At 39.9% G+C, this 18344-nt stretch overlaps 1 protein-coding gene across 7 annotated transcripts in view; it reads right to left on the reverse strand.

Annotated features, from left to right (window-relative positions):
- Nucleotides 1-18344, reverse strand: part of Fat3 (FAT atypical cadherin 3) — a 658782-nt gene that overhangs the window by 125783 nt on the left and 514655 nt on the right. For 5 of the 7 annotated variants that reach the window (XM_045144958.1, XM_045144957.1, XM_045144960.1 and 2 more), the window contains exons 5-8: nucleotides 13997-14311; nucleotides 11166-11376; nucleotides 10664-10732; nucleotides 2556-2695 (exon numbers count right to left, since the gene is read on the reverse strand). In XM_045144958.1, the coding sequence (XP_045000893.1) occupies nucleotides 2556-2695; nucleotides 10664-10732; nucleotides 11166-11376; nucleotides 13997-14311 (735 nt within the window). The remainder of the gene's footprint in view (nucleotides 1-2555; nucleotides 2696-10663; nucleotides 10733-11165; nucleotides 11377-13996; nucleotides 14312-18344) is intronic. The other 2 variants (XM_004661936.2, XM_045144956.1) reach the window with 1 other exon arrangement.

An 18344-nucleotide genomic window follows, 5' to 3' on the forward strand; every position in this document is an offset into this window, starting at 1 on the left:
AGTATAGGAACTAGACTCTTATGCCTAGCCTGTAATATTCCTTTATAATGAGGTAGATAGTAGCTCCTCCTCTCTGACGTGCCATTATTCCTGCTCTTTGTCCCTGTTTCTGCCTGGATATGTCCCACGCCTCCTACTTATAACAGCCAGTGATTTTTCACTTCTTATCTAAGCAGAAAGTCTATAAAATACCATTCTTCCCATTCTTTCATCTTTCCCTTCTTATCTCACTTGTCTCTGGGCTTCTAGGACATCAACAGGGGGACTGCTCCTGCACAATGGTATGTATTAAGTAGTACCATAAAGAGAGCAATAATATCCTTCCCCCCAAACCACAGAACTTTATGTGAATGGCATTGCCTATCTCTCCAGGAGGGTGTTGAAAATGTTGTCTACTTTGTTCAACATTTAGTTCTTTGTGATCTTTGTAGTGTGAAATCTGTGGTCCTCTGCACTCTGTACTCACATTATGCTAGGCAATCTCAGCAAAGGAAAGGATGTTTATTTGTCTTCAGATATTGTAGCTCTGAGACACAAGAATCCTGTGAGAGTTCCAAGAACAAGACAAAAGTGAAGATAAAGGAGGGTTTACATGCTGACACCGAATCCCTCAGGCTCTGATTTATTTGATATTTGTGAAGTGAAATTCAACATGTTGTTTATGGTTGATGGGAGGCCCATATTTTCCCATGCTTTTATGATACTGAATGGACAAAGAAGACAAAAGTTCCCAAAGGAGTATGGAACAAGTGTTTGGGGCCATAGGACATTTATTTAGTTATGTGGACAAAGATATCTGTTTGATGCTAGAATCATTAACGTGGTTGGGGTCATGTACTGAAGCATGTTTTATTCATTTCCGAAAGAAATCTATAATGACATTTGATGCTCCAAATATCCTTTTGTCCAGATGTCCTTGATTCTGAGGGTGTTGCCTCATTCAGAGAGTGAGAGCCTGGGATGATAGAAGCTGGAGCAGTCAGGCCCAATGCAGTGCACTGCTCATGCTTTATGATGGTAACAACTTAATGAGGACACATAAATATATGCCTTGGAAAGTGTGAGTTCACACTTCTTGAGAAGGTCAGGATTCAAGAAAAACTGGGATACTTTGTCAAGAAAATCTCTTGACACACTTTGTCAGCCTCCTTAGTTTGCCCTCGCTAAGGGCACCTCCAGTTCTCTGGCTTGCTATGAACTGCTCTAGAGCTAAGTTTAACAATATATTAGTAGGGGCTCAAAAATGTGTGCATTTAAAAACTTGAAATATAAGATTCCATATTATTTTTTTAATGTGTGCATGTTAGGCATCTAGATTTAAAATACTGCATTACAAGCTTGGGTGTGGTGGCCACCTTTAGTTCCAACTAGTAGGAAGTCTGAGGCAACAGTATTACTTCAGCCCAGAATTTGAGGCCAACTTGGGCAATGTAGCAAGACTGTCTCAAACAACAAACACAAAACTCTGACTAACCTGGAACACCCTAGTGCAGATCTTTGCAGTTGGCATGAATGCAAGAAGTATTTGTGGAATAAATATTATGGCATCTGCTTCTAGTGAAACCCTACAATAAAAATTCCAACTGCAGCCACATGTTGACATCAATAGGACATCTGGGTATATGTCCCTAGCATCATGCTTTTGAACCTTCTCTCACTGTGATCTATGTGAGTGGATCCTACTGTGTAGCCAGGATAATGTGGCATCTACAATGAGGACACAGGATACCTAGATGCCAGTCTTTTATTAATTCTCTTGTGGTATGAATGGAAAATGTCCTCTATAGGTTCATGTGCTTGAACACTTGGTTCCCAGTTGGTGGCGCTGTTTGGGAAGGTGTGAAACTTAGAGGAGATCTAGTCTTGTTGGAGGAAGTTAGTCTCTGAAGGTGGGTCTTGTTTAACAGCCTGCAACATCTTCTTGTTCATTTTCTGCTTTCTGACTGGCAGCAGAAGTACAGATCTGCTTCATGTTCCTGCCACCATACCTGGTCATCATGATGAAAAGTATTTCCTCTAAATTTTAAGGCAGAATAAGCCCTTTTCTTTCTTGAGTTGGTTCTGGATCAGGCATTTGCTCACAGCATCGGGAAACTAACTAATATAATGACTATGTGATCTTGGATTGAAAATTCGCATCTCACTCTGAAGAACTGCACATTCCCTCTAGTTATCTTTAGCTTTAACTTTCAGTGATGAAAAGATGAGGAAGTGAAGAATCTAACGGTGTGCTAATACAGACAATATAGATATCATTCTCTGCAAATTCAGAGAAAGTTGACTTTGCTGTTAAAGAGATAAACCTTCAGTAAATGACCAAGAAGCAAATGTGTATTGCTCTTCCATGCACAGTCACTTTCGTAAAAAAGGCCCTTAAATCTTATGCTACCACTGGTAGCATCATTTGTCTTGGTTGTTCTCTGAAAATTAGTTTTTGAATAAATAGAAATCCATAGGCATAGTGTGTTACTCCCTAGACATATTTTGGACTACAAGCACCTCTGACATTAGCAGACCTTTGTACATTCCTGCTTTTCAGCAATGTAACATCTCACCTGAGTGACAGCAATATTTGTCCCATCAGTGACTTCCACACTCATGTTGTAGACCGATCTTTGCTCCGCATCTAAAGGCTTTGCGATGACGATTGTCCCAACACCCTTTTCTGCATCAAAAGAGCTGTCAAAATTTCCTCCTGATGATTTCATGGAAACAACATGAAATTAGCATTTGGAAAGGTATTGTATGCACCAAAGCACATATCTTTAAAAGTAGCTCTTACATCGAAATATTTTTGACAGATATTCCTATGGCTCAATTTTGTACATCTTAAATGGGACCTTTCTATTCCTAACTTAATTCATATTTCAAAACAGAGCCTCTACAATGCATAATAAATGTCACAAAAAAGAATGTGTTGTAAAGAAAAACCTCAGCAGTAATGTTAGAGCAGTGAAGCATAAACTGACTCCGTAAAATATTTAGAAAGCTGATGGCCCTTCACCCCATGTGGCTTCTGTGCTAGGAACTTGATGATACTATTGCTTTTGCTCAAGTGAATTAAATTCTAATTACAAAATAGTCCAATTGTAATTTTAAAAAATGAGTCTATTGTAGGATTGATGATAAACATTTGGCTCAAAATTCAGAGTCCCTCAATGAGATGTCAGAAATAAAATTAAGAATACTAGAAGGTAATAAAAATACAAAAGTTGAATTTCATGTGGAAATTTTTATATCTGCACACTAGGATAGTATATAAATATTGTTTGTATCTTAAAAGTGAGTAATTTTCTCAAAAGAGGAAGTTTGTGATTAAGAAAATGAAATTGTGATAGATGGTAAGGAAAACACTGGTGTGCATAATATCAACTTATAAAACAACATATATAAAAATGCAGAAAAGTTTGCTCTCATTTAGGCCAGGTACAACTCACAATCTGTGGATGGCACAATTACAAGAACATTAGAATAGAGGTTTTTAATTTCTGTGAGTGAAAGTGTCATTTATGAGCTTCCCCAAGTTGGATATTTTTAAGGAGGATAAAACATAATGGTATAAGTGCTAGAACACTTCACTAGAAACTTCAATACATGTATTTATGCTCTATTTATCTTAATGTGAATTTCCATATGTGGAATAATTTTCATAACTACCTTAGCACAGAGGACAATACTACAACTATAAAAAGGGCAGATGAATAAAGGGGAGAGAGAGATTCAGCAAAATTACTGGAATTTAATACACAGTGACAAAGATAAACAATATGGTGTACTTCTAAAAATGTGGTCATATATATTTAAAGTACCTACTGCTTTCAGGTGTAATGAACACTTATAATTACTAGAGACGATATAATTGTCCTTGACATTTAATTAAAGTTATGGAGATACAGGCTACCAGAGAAATTCTTAAAGATGATATACTTTTTCAAAAATTTCATCTAAAAGAGACTTATCTTCCAATTAATATCTTTAATTGATTTACAGAAAAGCAATAAACTTTGAGGAATTCTTTTAGAAAATCAGATGGCAGGGTTAAAAAGACTGAAATGGGAAGCAATTCTTGGTAATCACATCTTATTTGAGTTCCTTTTACATGTTGATAACCACATGACATAACATGAAGACTAACCCCTAACCCTAGTGTCTAGCATGGCCATCTTAATGAATAAGCAAACTATTTAGTTTCAAGAGTAATTTTCTGGGAAAAAATCATTTCCCATTGAATCTTTCAAAGAGAGATTATAACAGTGTTTCCTGAGATATGAGAAAGATTTGTTTATTTATTTGAAGGAGAAAAAGAGACAAATGATGAGCCTCTAGCCAATGCAATAAATGAATATAGGCACATGTGCCACTTTGGGTATCTGACTTAATGTGGGTACTAGGGAATCAAACATGTGTCCTCAGGCTCTGCAGGCAAGCCCCTTAACAACTGAGCAATCTCTCCAACATGGATGCAAGTTTTTAAGCTGCTTTTTGGATATGAACTCATTTTTCAGCCGTATTTAAATCAGCTTTAAACATTTTTATCTCTTCCAGGCTGTGTTTTACTTTCTTAAATATGAGGATAACAGGGGATTGTGTGGGGCAGAGGTGGGGGGAACCAGGATGCATACTTCAATGTTTATTATTTATGAAAGGCAAAAAAATGTTGGTTAAGGTGAAACAGGGATTTTGCAATTATAAAAACTTCATTTCCTCCAGCTTGAAGAAAAATGGATATAATACTTAGAGCCCATGCAGGCAAAGGTTTCCAAGTTCAGTTTCTGGTTGAATGGGGAATTTTCTGTGTTTCAGTTACTGGCTGAATGGGCTTGTTTGTTATTGCCCTCATTGACTATAGCCACTGTTTTTCTCAGGTCCCATTACAAAAATACATCATCACCCTATATTCTTAATAGCATAAAATTTACATATGTCACATATGGCATGTAGAATGTGTGCTTTTTCAAAAAAGTTTTTGGGATCAACTAGCATTTTTGGCAATGTTTTGCAGCTGCCATTTACATCAATTCTTTCTTTTTCTTTTATATGTGTGTCCTGTGTTTGTGTGTGTTTCTCATCCATCTTTTCAATATTTCTGACCAGAAGCCTCTAAAGAGATAGGAGGGGGGTGGGAAATTATTAAGAAGGCAGAGTACAGATGGCTTGAGGGAGTGCCTTAATGTGGCCAGCCTTCTCTGATTTTCGTTTCCAGGGCATTTGCTCCTAGTTAAGCCAACACTTACTATACAACAAAAATCTTCCTTAAGTTTCCAAAGAATGTCTGACAAGGGACACAGAATCTAGACCAGCAGTTCACCATCAACCCTCACACAATTTAATAACCTACACTTAAGCATCCCATTTCATAAACGACTCCATAGCTCTCCCCCAGGCCTAATTTTTCAGGCTTCTTTTTAGCCAGAAAGGCGATTCCAGTTTGGTAGGAAACATATCCAAATCATCAGGGGTGAGACTATGAAACACAAGGAGTCCATTTTCACTAGCAGCATTCCATTGAAACAAGGTGTGCTTCCTCACTCAGAGCCAGTAACAGAGCATGCAAAGCCAGAGTGTGCTTGGTGCAATAGCATGAGGCCAAATAAAAGGGGCGGGGAGGGAAAGACACTGCGAGCTGGCCTGAGTTTCCACAGACTGGGGATTAGAAATGTCTCAGCCTGAGCATTGCTACAGGGGTGTGCAGCAGAGATGGTTAAAAGCAAGGTTGTGAACAGCCCACACAACAATAATCACATTAGGGACATTTCTCTTTGGCCACTTTTTGTCAAGACAGGTGTCATAAAGTAAAGAAAGAGCAGAGAAGCACATTGGATTACTATTGGATTCTGAAGTTAAATATGGCAAAGAGGGATGCCCTAAAAGGACTTTAGAAAATAGGACTTGAATAAAAATCCATGGAGGCAGCAGCTACTGCTTGATGCCCTGGGTGTCAGGATACTGGGTTATGTTTTGAGGTTTGTTTGTTTGTTTAAGATGGGTATGAAGTACTAGTGTCTCTTCATAAAGAGACCCAATGGTTTGAAAAAATCACATTGCTCTTTCTATGGAGAACCCCCAAGATCCATCCTCTGGCATATAACTATTCTACTGCCCTGTAATTATAAAAATACCAACCCAAACCTAGTAGTCTCCAAAAGGGGAGTGTTATGTGAGAAGTTTCCAACACTAGCTCAATCTCAATGAATTTGGACACCATACACAAGCTGCTCATTCAAGTTCAGCATGTGCATTCAACCATGAAAACGTGTTAGGCACCAGCTACAGCATGATCATGAATAACTTTCTGTCTTGGACACAAGCAAGCACACGCCAGGCTGCAAAGGACGTCTGCATGGAAGGCAGGAGACCACAGGTGGAGGTAAGAATGCAGGGATGGGAAGGAAAAGAAAATCCTTCTTTTGAGGATTTACTTTCTTTTCTTACAAGGATTTATATGTAAAGTAGTTTTTGGTGTTTTACTATTTTCTAAAGTTTCTTCAGATGTACTTCTACAAATGAGGTTGTTGCTATAGAGAAAAGTGAGGTCTGTTTGGGATTAATTTAAAGAAAGAAAGCCAAGTGAAAGAAATAAAGCATCAGTTAAATGACTGAGCAAAAGTGACCATGATGGAGGAACAGGTTGTGTTAGAAATGGACATGGCGGGCTGGAGAGATGGCTTAGCGGTTAAGCGCTTGCCTGTGAAGCCTAAGGACCCCGGTTTGAGGCTCGGTTCCCCAGGTCCCACGTTAGCCAGATGCACAAGGGGGCGCACGCGTCTGGAGTTCGTTTGCAGAGGCTGGAAGCCCTGGCGCGCCCATTCTCTCTCTCCCTCTATCTGTCTTTCTCTCTGTGTCTATTGCTCTCAAATAAATAAATAAAAAATTTAAAAAAAAAAAAGGAAAAAAAATGGACATGGCTTCTTTAAGGACAGGTGGCTGAGAGCCTTGTGATGAACAGAGGTTGCCTTAACCAGGCAAGAGCCAGAGGTGCTCTAGTTGGAGCACAAGGTCATTTCTAGTGCTGTCAGCATTTATCTTGCTTGCTTGATTCAACTCTCTAGAAGCCACAGCACTACAGGGAACAAGGTTCAAGGACAGGCAGCTATGGGGCTGCATAATGAGGGGGCAGCAGAGAAGAATCCAAAGCCCCAAGTGACTTCTGACAAACTGAGCAGGAAGGTTGACTTTATTTACCTGCAAATACAGATGATATCGCACAAAGGCAACCTGTGTGTCACAGCTCATTATTAGAGAATTATGTTCACATAACTTTCTCCTCTCTGTGCATTGGGTGAGGCAAATAAGGATATTCCATGTACTTACTATCTGTATGGAAAAGCATTTTTAACTCTATAAGGCTTCAGTACCCCCTACGTAAACGTGGGCAAAGAAGAGTTGTTTGCAGTTTGTAAGAATAGTGGCCTTTACAATTCAAATATTTGCCACCAGGATAAAGATCCCGGGAATGCGCTAGGAGCCAGATTGCATGCACCCTGCATGGCTGAGTGGAAATCAGCATCTCTCAAGAAGTGTGAAGATACGTGACAAAGCCACAAAGGATTATGGGTTATTTTTGTTCCCTTCATTTTCTTTCCCTTTTAACATGAAGAAGGGACATGCTGTGTGTTGGGCTGTTTAAACCCACAACAGCTGAACTTTATTATGTTTCCTTTTAATTACAACTTGCTCGACTTGGTTGTACATAGGGCTTCTGTTCCTGGAAGCCAGGGGTGTCTAACGACTTAACAGGAAGCAGTCTCTTTGGCGGCCCAGGAGTCTATAAGGGCCCAGGTTTGGGAACAAAACGCTGCTCACACAGAGTTTTTGTGAATTCGTGTTTTGGCAGAAGGAAAAGAATATAGTTAAATTAGAATCAGATAAGTTTAGAAATGTGAAAGTAAGGAGATCATGCTTTTAGGGGAAATGCAGGCCTGTTTCTATTTAATTGATGAGAATTTCTCAGAGCATTTCTTAACAGCACATCATAGGCCAGGATGTGTCGTGGTCATCTTTGTAACCACTACATAGGTGCCTGAATGCACTGGGTCTGTAGTGGGAACAAAGTTTGACTTACTGTTCAGGAGAGTATTGGAGTAAGTCCTTAAATTTGACCTGTGGCTCCATTTCAGATCTGTGCTGATCCCTTCTGCACCGTGTGCTGATTCTCTAGCACACAGATGAGTCATGAGTACTAAGGAGCACTGCTCCCCCTCAGCTCCCACTCTGTGATAATGTCAGGAGGGCAAGACAGACAGGAAGATACTCAAGAGTTTTCGTGGCCAAAGATAAAGAAGTAATAAACTTGAAAGTGAGAAGGAAACATCTGAACATGATAAAGAAAACAATAGGTGTTTAGAGAAGGGAAACAAATGTTTTCAGCACCTTGAGAAAAAAATGACTCTGACAGATTAATAGGATTTTCAGAGGGGAGATTTGAGATAGGGAGAACATATCTCATATCTGTACTGTGAACAGCTAGCACCTGGGGAAAGGCTTTTACTTCTGAGGTGAAGTCAAGAGTTGGTGTTTCAAGATGTTGGCTGGACACAGGGATGGAAATAAATTCATTCTCAGTCTGGGCATTGGGCCCAGTAAGTTCAATTTGTAAAAGAAGCCTGGCTAGATGGTACCAGATTTACTGGGAATGCATTTTGAAAGGAACATCCAGACCAGAGGGACAACCTCTTGAGTCTAAGTTAAAAGAACTACTCAGTGTACTGGAATTGAGAGGCATTTACAGGAGCAGGGCTGTGTTTAGGAATTCAAAGATGAAGAGACATAAAAATTAAAGTCACACTTTCCAGAATCGCTCCTGGGTTATACAAGGGCACCTGAAGTTTCCTCTATAAACTACTCTTTCACAGATAAGAGTACAGTAAAAGGCCACGAGGACTCTGGATAGGCCTCAGAAACCACTAGTAGGGTTCACACATTGCTTGCGTCAGGCATCACCACCAGTCATCATAGCTTATTCCACTCACCCTGGGTAAATAGCAACAGAACCATTAGAAGGAGGAGGAAAGAGTAGGCTGCAATCTTTACGGTTAAGAGTAGGACAAGCATAAATGAAGACATATAGCAGAACTGATCATGTATCATGAAAAACTTGCCAGTAATCTTACACACAGTGCCACTAGCATGCTTACCTACACAAAAACATGCTTATAGGAATGCTGAGGACTTGAAAACCTGGCCTAAGTAAATGTGGTCATGCTGATTAAACCAAGGCCCCAACAAAGGCATGCTAGCATGAGCTCTAGTGTGGATACAAGCCTGGATGTTCTGGAGCATATGGATGATGGGTGGGATATCAGGTGGGTTCAGAAGTTGCAACCCAGATCATGAGAAGAAGAGAAGGGACGGTGTTAACCAGAATAGGTGTGAGATGCTTACAGGATGAGTGGTAGTGAAGAAATGCCCCAAGGTGCCTATGTAGGCAACAGGCAACTAACTGGTGATATAAACAATTTTTGATGCATCCAGAAAGTAGAAAATGAATCACAATGTATTTCAGCAAGCTGACAATTACTGAGAAGAGAAGGTATTGGAGAATCTATCATGGATCAGAAGAGACTCCATTTCAACAATGTTAATGGAGATGAAGTGGTTGATACCAAATGGTCATATACAAAGATGTTATGATTGATGTCAGTTAAGCCAAATAACCATGCCATTCCATACAATATGATAGGCAGAAAGCAAGCCCTTTATGAGAGTTGAGAGGAGTCTCCGAGGTTTGACTGGGGGCCATGGAACATTCTTTGAGCCTCATCAAACCAGATGTACAGCTTTATAAATGCGTTCACCAGACCCAGTCATCCTGGAGGAAACTCTGGCTCCTGCCCATCCTGTCCAGGCAGCGACATGAGGCAGGAGATGATTCCCCCAGACCTGTGCTCTCCTGGGTTCTCTGCTGCCCACAGGGAAGCATGGGAAATGGGCTTCAGGTCAGACCAGCAGGCCAACACTCTCCCTCTTCTCTTAGCAACAGCCTGAATTTTTTTTAAACCAGTCCCACATGCTGCTCATATCCAGTCTCTCCCTGCTGGTATATACAGGACTGCAGGTGACTTTGCCCTTTCCTTTGCAGCCTGGTGTGCTTGCTTGCTTTCTTTCAAGGAATTCAAAGGGTGGTTTCCTAGGTCTGCCCTGTCTGCTTCTGTCTGTTTTCTCTATTCCGGTTGTGCAGGAGGCTTATTGGCTGTACACCGAGGTTCTATTTCCTGCCCTTCCTTTTGTGGACAGCAGCCAGAGGACTCTCCTAATGGGGCTTTATAGTCTATGAATGGCACTACTGCTGCAAAACAGAGGGGCTGGAATACATTTTCATTTATTTTTCAATTGGGAAAGTCCCAGTTAAATACACCAACCTATAAAAAAGATAAAAATAACAAAAAGCCCACATACCTCAAAAGCAAAGGGAAAAAATCAAAACAACTCCCCCCCCAAACCCAAACCCCATTAAACCTCAAACAAAGAAGTGAAGTCATTGGATACGAGTAATGAGATAGCTGTTAGAGGCATGTATGAAATCTGTGGGCTGCACTTCAGCCTGTCACAGGCGGTTATGAAAGATGTAATTCAATTTGTTTCAAAAAAAAAAAAAAAAAGAAAACCATCGCAAAAGGCAGATTGGATAGCTGTATTTTAGCAAATGTGTTTGCACTAAGGGTACCTTCTGTTGAACAGTTCTGCCCACAAGCTGTCTGTAGAATATAGAACATCTCTCGAGCATGCTTGCCACCTTGAAGCAGGGCAGTCGGGAGCAGAAAAAAAAAAGAACAGAATGCAGAAAAAGGTGAAGAAAAAGAGAGAAATGAGGGACAGCAAGTCTAGTACCATCAATACATTTAGAAATGAGATTAGCCAAGTGTGACAATAGAATTTAAATGACACACAGAAAGACATTAAGATCGCAGTAAATAACATACTATGGAACTTCAGCCAGAGAGCACTTTCTGTTCAGCTTAGCTACAGAGTAGGAACGAAAGCACAAGTCCATTATTTATTTTACTGGCTCTTTTGCATTCCAGCACTATTGTGCATATTTTAATCTTAGACTTAATTGCTAGTTTTAAAATTTTTCTTTTGTCTTTTAACTTTTCTCTTTATTTTTGGCTATTTGCTCCAAACAGTTAATAACATTGCCTGGTACTGTTCCAGAGATTTGAACTTACCAACTATGTCAAACCACAGAGGGGTGTTTGCTGGCTGCACAGACACCACTCCCACAATCTCAGTGACTCTATCGCTTTCCATGACTGTGAAGTTGTAAAATGGCTCATCGAAGGTCAATGGAATAGGTGAAGGGGGTGGTTTCTTAATCCATTCAATGTGGAGGCGGGCTGTGGAAGATTTCTGTGGGCGGCCATTGTCCACAGCCTTGATCTACTCACAAATGGAGAGAACACAGGGAGATGACTTAGAGCTCTGATTCTGTGGAAGTTTAAATCTTCCACTTGTGTTATATTGGGTCAAGAGTCAGTCTCAGCAGTGTGGCAAGAAGAAAGAATGGAATCCTGGTGAGAGTGGATTCTGAAATAGGGACAAACATCTTATTGGGGTCAGGGGTTCATTCTATGTGTGCCAGAGGTTGATATGAGTTACTTCCAACTATTAGCAGCCTGAAAACTTTGAAAAACAAATGTACTTATAACATATAGTGTTTTAGGGGTATCAGCATTGGCTTGTGTGAGTAGGAACATGTGGTTTGAATGTGAAGTATCCCCACAAGTTCATGCATTTGAACATTTGGTGTTTGGCTGATAGCATGGTTTAAGAAGGTGGTGGATCTGTTAGGAGATGGCACCTTGCTGAAGAAAGTCGATCATTATGGGTAAACTTGAAGGTTTCATAGCCTGGTTCTACTTCCTGTTCTCTACTTTTCTGTTTCCTGACTGTGAATGCAATGTGTCAAGCCACCCCTGTTCCTGCAGCCCTGCCTTCCCTGTCACAGTGGGATGTATCTTCTGAAGCTGCAAGCTGAAATGAACGTATCCTCCCTTAAGTTGCTTCTGGTCAGATATTTGGTCTCAGCAATGAGAAAGAAACCAATAAATAACAGCTAATTTGATTCCTCATAGCATGACTCTGAGTAGCATTTTAGGTGGTGCTTTGTGAGTACCTGTTTATAAGTGAAAGGTGCTTGTGGATGAGGATGTGTGCATGTCCATGTGCACGTGCGTGTGTGCATGTATGTGTGTGTGTGTTTGAATGCTGCAGCTCCTTCTGCTTTAGTCTGGAGATACTCTGGATTCACACAGTACTTTGGAAGGGTGTAGGGACAGGCATTGGTGAAGCAGCAGCCTTAACTAACTGCCTCTGAGGCCCTTCCATTATACCAACAGCAAGATGTGGGGAGGAAGTGCTAAAGATTTATCTGTTGTCCTTAGGAGGCTGAGGGAAGAAAGCTCTTCGCTTGCTGTGGTGAACTGTTAAAAGTAACCTAGATTCAAATGAAAGGATCACAATATTCATGAAGCTGAAAACAAATAAAAATATGGAAAAAGGATTTTACACTATTTCATGTAATTATTGTATTAGAAAAAAATTAAGTACACTCAAATTATGCATTCATGGATAATTACACTGACCCAGAAAAATCACCGAATGTAGAGAACCACTGGAGTTACATGTGTCTTATCAAGATCCCTATGGAACTGAGACAGGGATTTGAGTCTAAATGATTTTCAGGTAAATTCTCTTATGATAGAAGGTTTAGAACCAGTAAGAGTAAGCAATGATTGGGGATGTGATTGGTCTTAGCTTACTCTACCAGTCCTATGGGACAATTTGAATTATGCTTTATGCCTCAGAATTGGATCCACCTTGAAAAAGGGAATTGGAATTTTGCATTCAGATGTCATTGGCTTTGGGCTTATAGGGTGGTAGAGTGGGGAAAATGGAATAACTTGGGTCAAAAATCAGTCAAGGATTATGCTCTGAATACAAAAGAAACTGTGAGTCTTTACTAACCAACAACATATTAGGTGCAGAACTGACAAACTAGAGATATAGGTAGGGCCACCACAGTATCATTCATTGTCCATCAAATCCTCAAAGATGTTCATGTGGCAATTGTCACATAGCTTCATTAGTAAGTGTCACATCAGAGCTTCTGACAAAAGCAGGGATAGTACTTTCATATTTCACCTTTGCCCATTCTAGGAGTGTGATTGAGTAGATAAAGAAACCTGGTTCCAGACATCAGTAGTAAAACGGTAAGTCAAGGGAATGTGAGTATTTTTTTAACATAATAAATAACTGACTATTTATAGCTCAGAAAATGAGGACAATGAGATGGGTGATAATTGGTGCTAACTCTTAACAGTTGTTGGCACATGGGAAAGTTTACATAACTAGAGTGGATGACCAGTCTCCTATGCTGGAAGTGTAAGCACTCTGTCTAATGTGATTGTGGCAAGGGGTATGTATAAGCACTCTAGATAGAGGAGGTTAAGTTTGTAGCTAAGAATATGCTTATGCTAGTATTTAGTTTTAATTTTATGCCTTAGTGAAAATTCCAGGCACTGTTTACTTGAATTTTTCACTTTTTACAGAATAAACATAGGCGACTTGAGTCTCACAATTTATATAGCTAAATTCATGTTCTATCACATTGCCAGTAATTATAATGTTTCTTAGAGATACACTTTAGTGACTTATTGAACACAAGGTCAGATCAGTCCTTTTGCTATTCCCTGCAGTCAGTTTCTCTCTATGTTTATTACCTTGAGAATGACTTAGGGCCACAGTAAGTGTGGTTAAGTATGTAGGCTTCAGCATGCAGTAGCAATCAGGGAGGCTTTCTGATAGGACACAAGCCAAAGAAACTGTGTCATTATTTGAGAATACTACCCAAACATGTGAGAACTCTTGCCTGTAATTGACTCCAAGACAACAGTCTTCCACCACTTTCCATCTGCACTGTTTATACTAAGGACTTACTGCTCAAGAAAATACACGTGAACACAGCTAACCCCCTCCACATCAATGTTTCGGATCTTACCGTTAGGATGTCGTAACTTCCTGCTGTAAATTGCTTTCTGGAAGAAACCATGCCAGTTTTAGGGTCAATAAAGAATTTTCCATCATCATTCCCATCCACAATACTATAAGATATTTCTGCATTAGGGCCCTCATCTCTGTCAAAGGCAAAAGCCCTGTAAATGGGTTCTCCCCTCTTCTTCCGGTCACGTTCTGGAAGCTTGATCTGGTAGACCTTCTCAGGAAACTGGGGTTTGTTGTCATTTTCGTCCAGAACTTGGACCACCACCCAAATGGTTGATTGTTTTGGAGCAGAACCACCATCTGTTACAGTCACCTGAGTTTTGAAAGAGAATGCATAATATAGTCATAAAAGATGAATAGTACTTCCTATCTGCTTTCTGCCCACCTCACAAAAGTCCATTTTGTATACTATACCCTCTCATCTTCTCTTAGTACTAGTATTCATAGTAAAGAAACAATCCTTAACCCATGGAGAGATGGCTTAACAGTTAAGGCACTTCTCTGTAAAGCCTAAAGACCTGGGTTCAATTCCCCAGAACTGATGTAAAGCCAGGTGAACAAAGTGGCACATGTATCTGGAGCTCATTTGCAATGAGAAGGCCTAGTGTGTTAATTGTCTCTCTCTCTCTCTCTCATCTCTCTTTGTCTCATCTATATGCCTTTCTTCTTTCTCATAAATAAATAAATAGATAAATAAATAAATAAAAATTCACCCAAAACTAGAAGTAGAATTTATTGTATAAAAGAGAATATGGAAGTCGGGATGATTTTTAGTCAGTCCCTGCTATTCTATTTTCTAATGACCTTTCAAAGCAACCCACAGTTTTTAAGAGTAGGAGTCAGAGGTTAGCTAATTTCAGGTATCTTTCATAAAGATCCTAATTTTACCCATAAGAGCAGATTTCTTATAACTGAATTTCTTCCCTAAATACTTTTCTATTAATGACATAATTCTGGGTGCTTGGTTTTTAACATGAACCCAATAGGGGCCTCACAAACATGAAGACCATAGCAAGGGCTCATTGTGGGGTGGAATGGAGAAGGAGTCAAAACAGTATGGACTTTGTACAACTTTATCTAACTGGATATAAAATATACATCCCCAGCAGACATAAAATATAACATAACCATTATAATATGTAAACCCATGAATATTCCTTCTTGTCCATGGTGAAGGCTTTATCATCCAAATTCTTTTAGGACTCATTCTCTTCTTTTTCTTCCCATATTGCCATGAGCTCAATTATTTCACTCAAAAACTCATATATAGAAACCCTAACTCCTCATGTGACTGTACCACATGGAGACTTAAGGAGTGATTAAGGTTAAAGGGCATCATAAGGGTAGAGTCCTGAGATGACTAGCTTTCTTATACAAAAATGACATCAGACATCTCTATTTCTGCTAGGTGAACACAGGAAGAGCCCCTCACCAGAAGGGAAACCCTGGCAGACATTGACCTTGGCCTTCCCAGTCTTAATATTAAGGTATGAATATACCATCCAGCCAAAATAGCTTAGTTGGAAGGGTGTTAGACTTCAAATGTGCCCTACTCCATTTCTTCTGTTGGAACCTGATACTCAGTGCAACAGTGTTACCTGCTGTTGTCATTGAGAGTGCTTAGAGCTTTATGCATAGAATTAGTGTTAATATAAAAGGGACCAAAGAGATTTGTTTCTCCCCTTCTGGTATAGGACAGACGGTGTCATCTATGTGGAACAGGACTGCATCAGACACATGAATGTGTCTTTATGGATCTTTATGAAGTTCATTTAGAGTTGTGTGACAAGATACCTTGGCATGGCTACTTTATAAACCTCAGATGAATATGCTTACACTTCTAAAAGTGTGGAAAGATCAAGATCAAGATACAAGCTTCTTGCTATGTGTTCATACAGCAGAGAGGGAGCCATCTGGTGTCCCTTGTTTTACATTGTCTACAAAAGGTAAGTGTGATGTGGTGGTTTTGTGCCATTGTGACATATACTTCACAATTTACTTTGTTTGTTTTAAGTATACTTGATAAATAGAATGGTTTTAGCAACCACAATTACATTTTTTCCCCCTCTAATAAAGATGAGAGGGGTCAGGTTCCCTTCCCATGTCTCTTGTGATACTATATTACACATGTTTGTGGAACTTGAGGAAATGGTGAATCATTAGGACTTATGTACATTTGTGATAGGTATAAATAAATGTCTTTGAGTATCAGTGTGATTAATCTTATTGAGGGTCATAATGATAATAGTTACTATGATATTAATAGCTAACATGGAAGGCATGCTTTCTTGTACTACCTCATTCTTGTTCCAAAATGTTATTTCAGTATATGGGAAGGTTTATTTCTTCCCACTTTCCAGATAAGAACACATAGGGCTAAACAACCCATGGTCAATCAGTGCTAGAGCTACACATGAAAACTTGGGTCATTCCTCAAGTTCACTTTAGACACAAAACCTTGAAGACACTATATTTAATCTTTTAATTATCTTGAGCAAGATTCGTTAATTCAAAATGTGCACTTGGAGTCAAGAAACATAAGGATGTACTCAAAATCAACAGAGAACAATGATGCATCAAGAGTACCCGGTCAGCCAATCCCCCCCCCCCTTCCAATAAAGCAATCTGAAAGGAATAGCTGAAAAAATATCAAAAATGTGAGAAGACAAATAAAGTATGTTTTTTTGCAAAATTGAATTGAAATCTAGTTTACTTTTTCTTACAATCTGTCTAGGAGGATAAGTTTAATAGACAAGATAAATTTTCATCAGTGTTCTCACTTTTGCTGGAAAAGAAAAATCAATCAAGTTTCCTCCCAGGGTTATTTTTCTTATTGGTTTGTTGTGTTTCACAAAAGAACTCTTCTGGCCCAATATGTGCCCAGGTTGGATCTTGACACGAGCTGTTTCTTGAACACACTGACTTCTGAAGAGACACACTCTCCTGCTGCTTCTGAGCGTACACATTGTGTTCCCAGGTGAGGTGTGTTGACCCAAACAGATTGATTTCTTGGCTGCTTGGATTGCTCTGCCTCTCTTTCCTGCTCCAACAATCCCTTTGTAAATGAAAGCAACTCTTGCTGTCTTCACTGACTGCGTGTTTCTGCAGTGGAATCCAACATCCGGTGGCTGTGAAAAGGAAGCACTGCTCACGGGAGATCCCCACCCATTTATCAAGATGTTCTCCAATATAGCAGACTTGGACTGGCAAGCCCATGCCCTGCCAGTGTGTCTGTCTACAGCAGAAAGCACGGCTGCTGCAGGTGCAGGAAGATGCTCTCAGGTGCACCTGGAGAGTAGAGTCACCTGTGGCATCACCTCGCCTCAAACACCAACTCTTGGATCTCTCAGGCATCCTTCAGGTTCTAAAGTCAGGGATGTTCTGCTACTCTTATCCCTTAACTCATCCTTTATATTCAGCTGACTAACTATGTCCTAAGAACTCCCTCTGATGTCACATATCAAGTGTCAAAGGGATAATGTTCTCCTGTTTTGCATCTGTGTGTCTATGGTGCATGGATATGTGTACACATGTTCAAACGTATGTGGCTGTATATATGTGGGTAGGTAGACATGCACATGTGCATGTAGAGCTTAGAACACAACCTTGGGTGCCATTTTCAGGAACACCATCCACCTCCTTTGAGAGCAAACCTGTCATTGGCTTGTACCACACAAATTAGGAAAGACTGGTTGGCCAACAAGCTCTAAGAAGCTTCCTGTCCCCACCTCCCCAGCACTGGTATTACAGGTGTGCACTCCTGCCCCTGCATCTTACATGGGTACTGAAGATCAAACTAAAGTCTTTATGCTTGCAAGAAAAACACTTTACCAACTGAGCTATCTTCCCAGTTCACAATGTGCTCTTAAGGACTTTTCTTTGGTAGTGCTTATCAATGTGGTAAGTACATGATTCTCCATCTAAGTTAATAAGCTGATTGAAAGCACACAGTTGGATCCCACCCCCCACTGCCCGCACTGTGTCCAGAGAGAGCAAGCTTATTTAAAATGCTAATTTAATGACTTGAACTCTAATTTAGATCTTACTTAGACAATATCTTTCGGCAAAGCTGTCTCACTTTGTAAAACCTTTTGAGATCATTAAGCATATTTCCCAGCCCAGCCTTCATGACACTCTTTCAGCCTTTCTTCCAGTTACTCTGCTGTTCTTTAACTCAAGGCTTCAGCGGCTACCTCTGTTGGTAGTTTTCCAAAGTGTTATCTATTGTTGTTGCTTGCCTAAACAACATGTTTGATTACTTACTAGAGATCATTCTGGGACTGCCGCCATATGTAACTCAACACCCCAGAACTAAAAATTAAAAATCACTGTCCTCAGAACTCTTT

The sequence above is a fragment of the Jaculus jaculus genome, chromosome 3 (genome assembly GCF_020740685.1).
Source record: "Jaculus jaculus isolate mJacJac1 chromosome 3, mJacJac1.mat.Y.cur, whole genome shotgun sequence".
NCBI lineage: Eukaryota > Metazoa > Chordata > Mammalia > Rodentia > Dipodidae > Jaculus > Jaculus jaculus.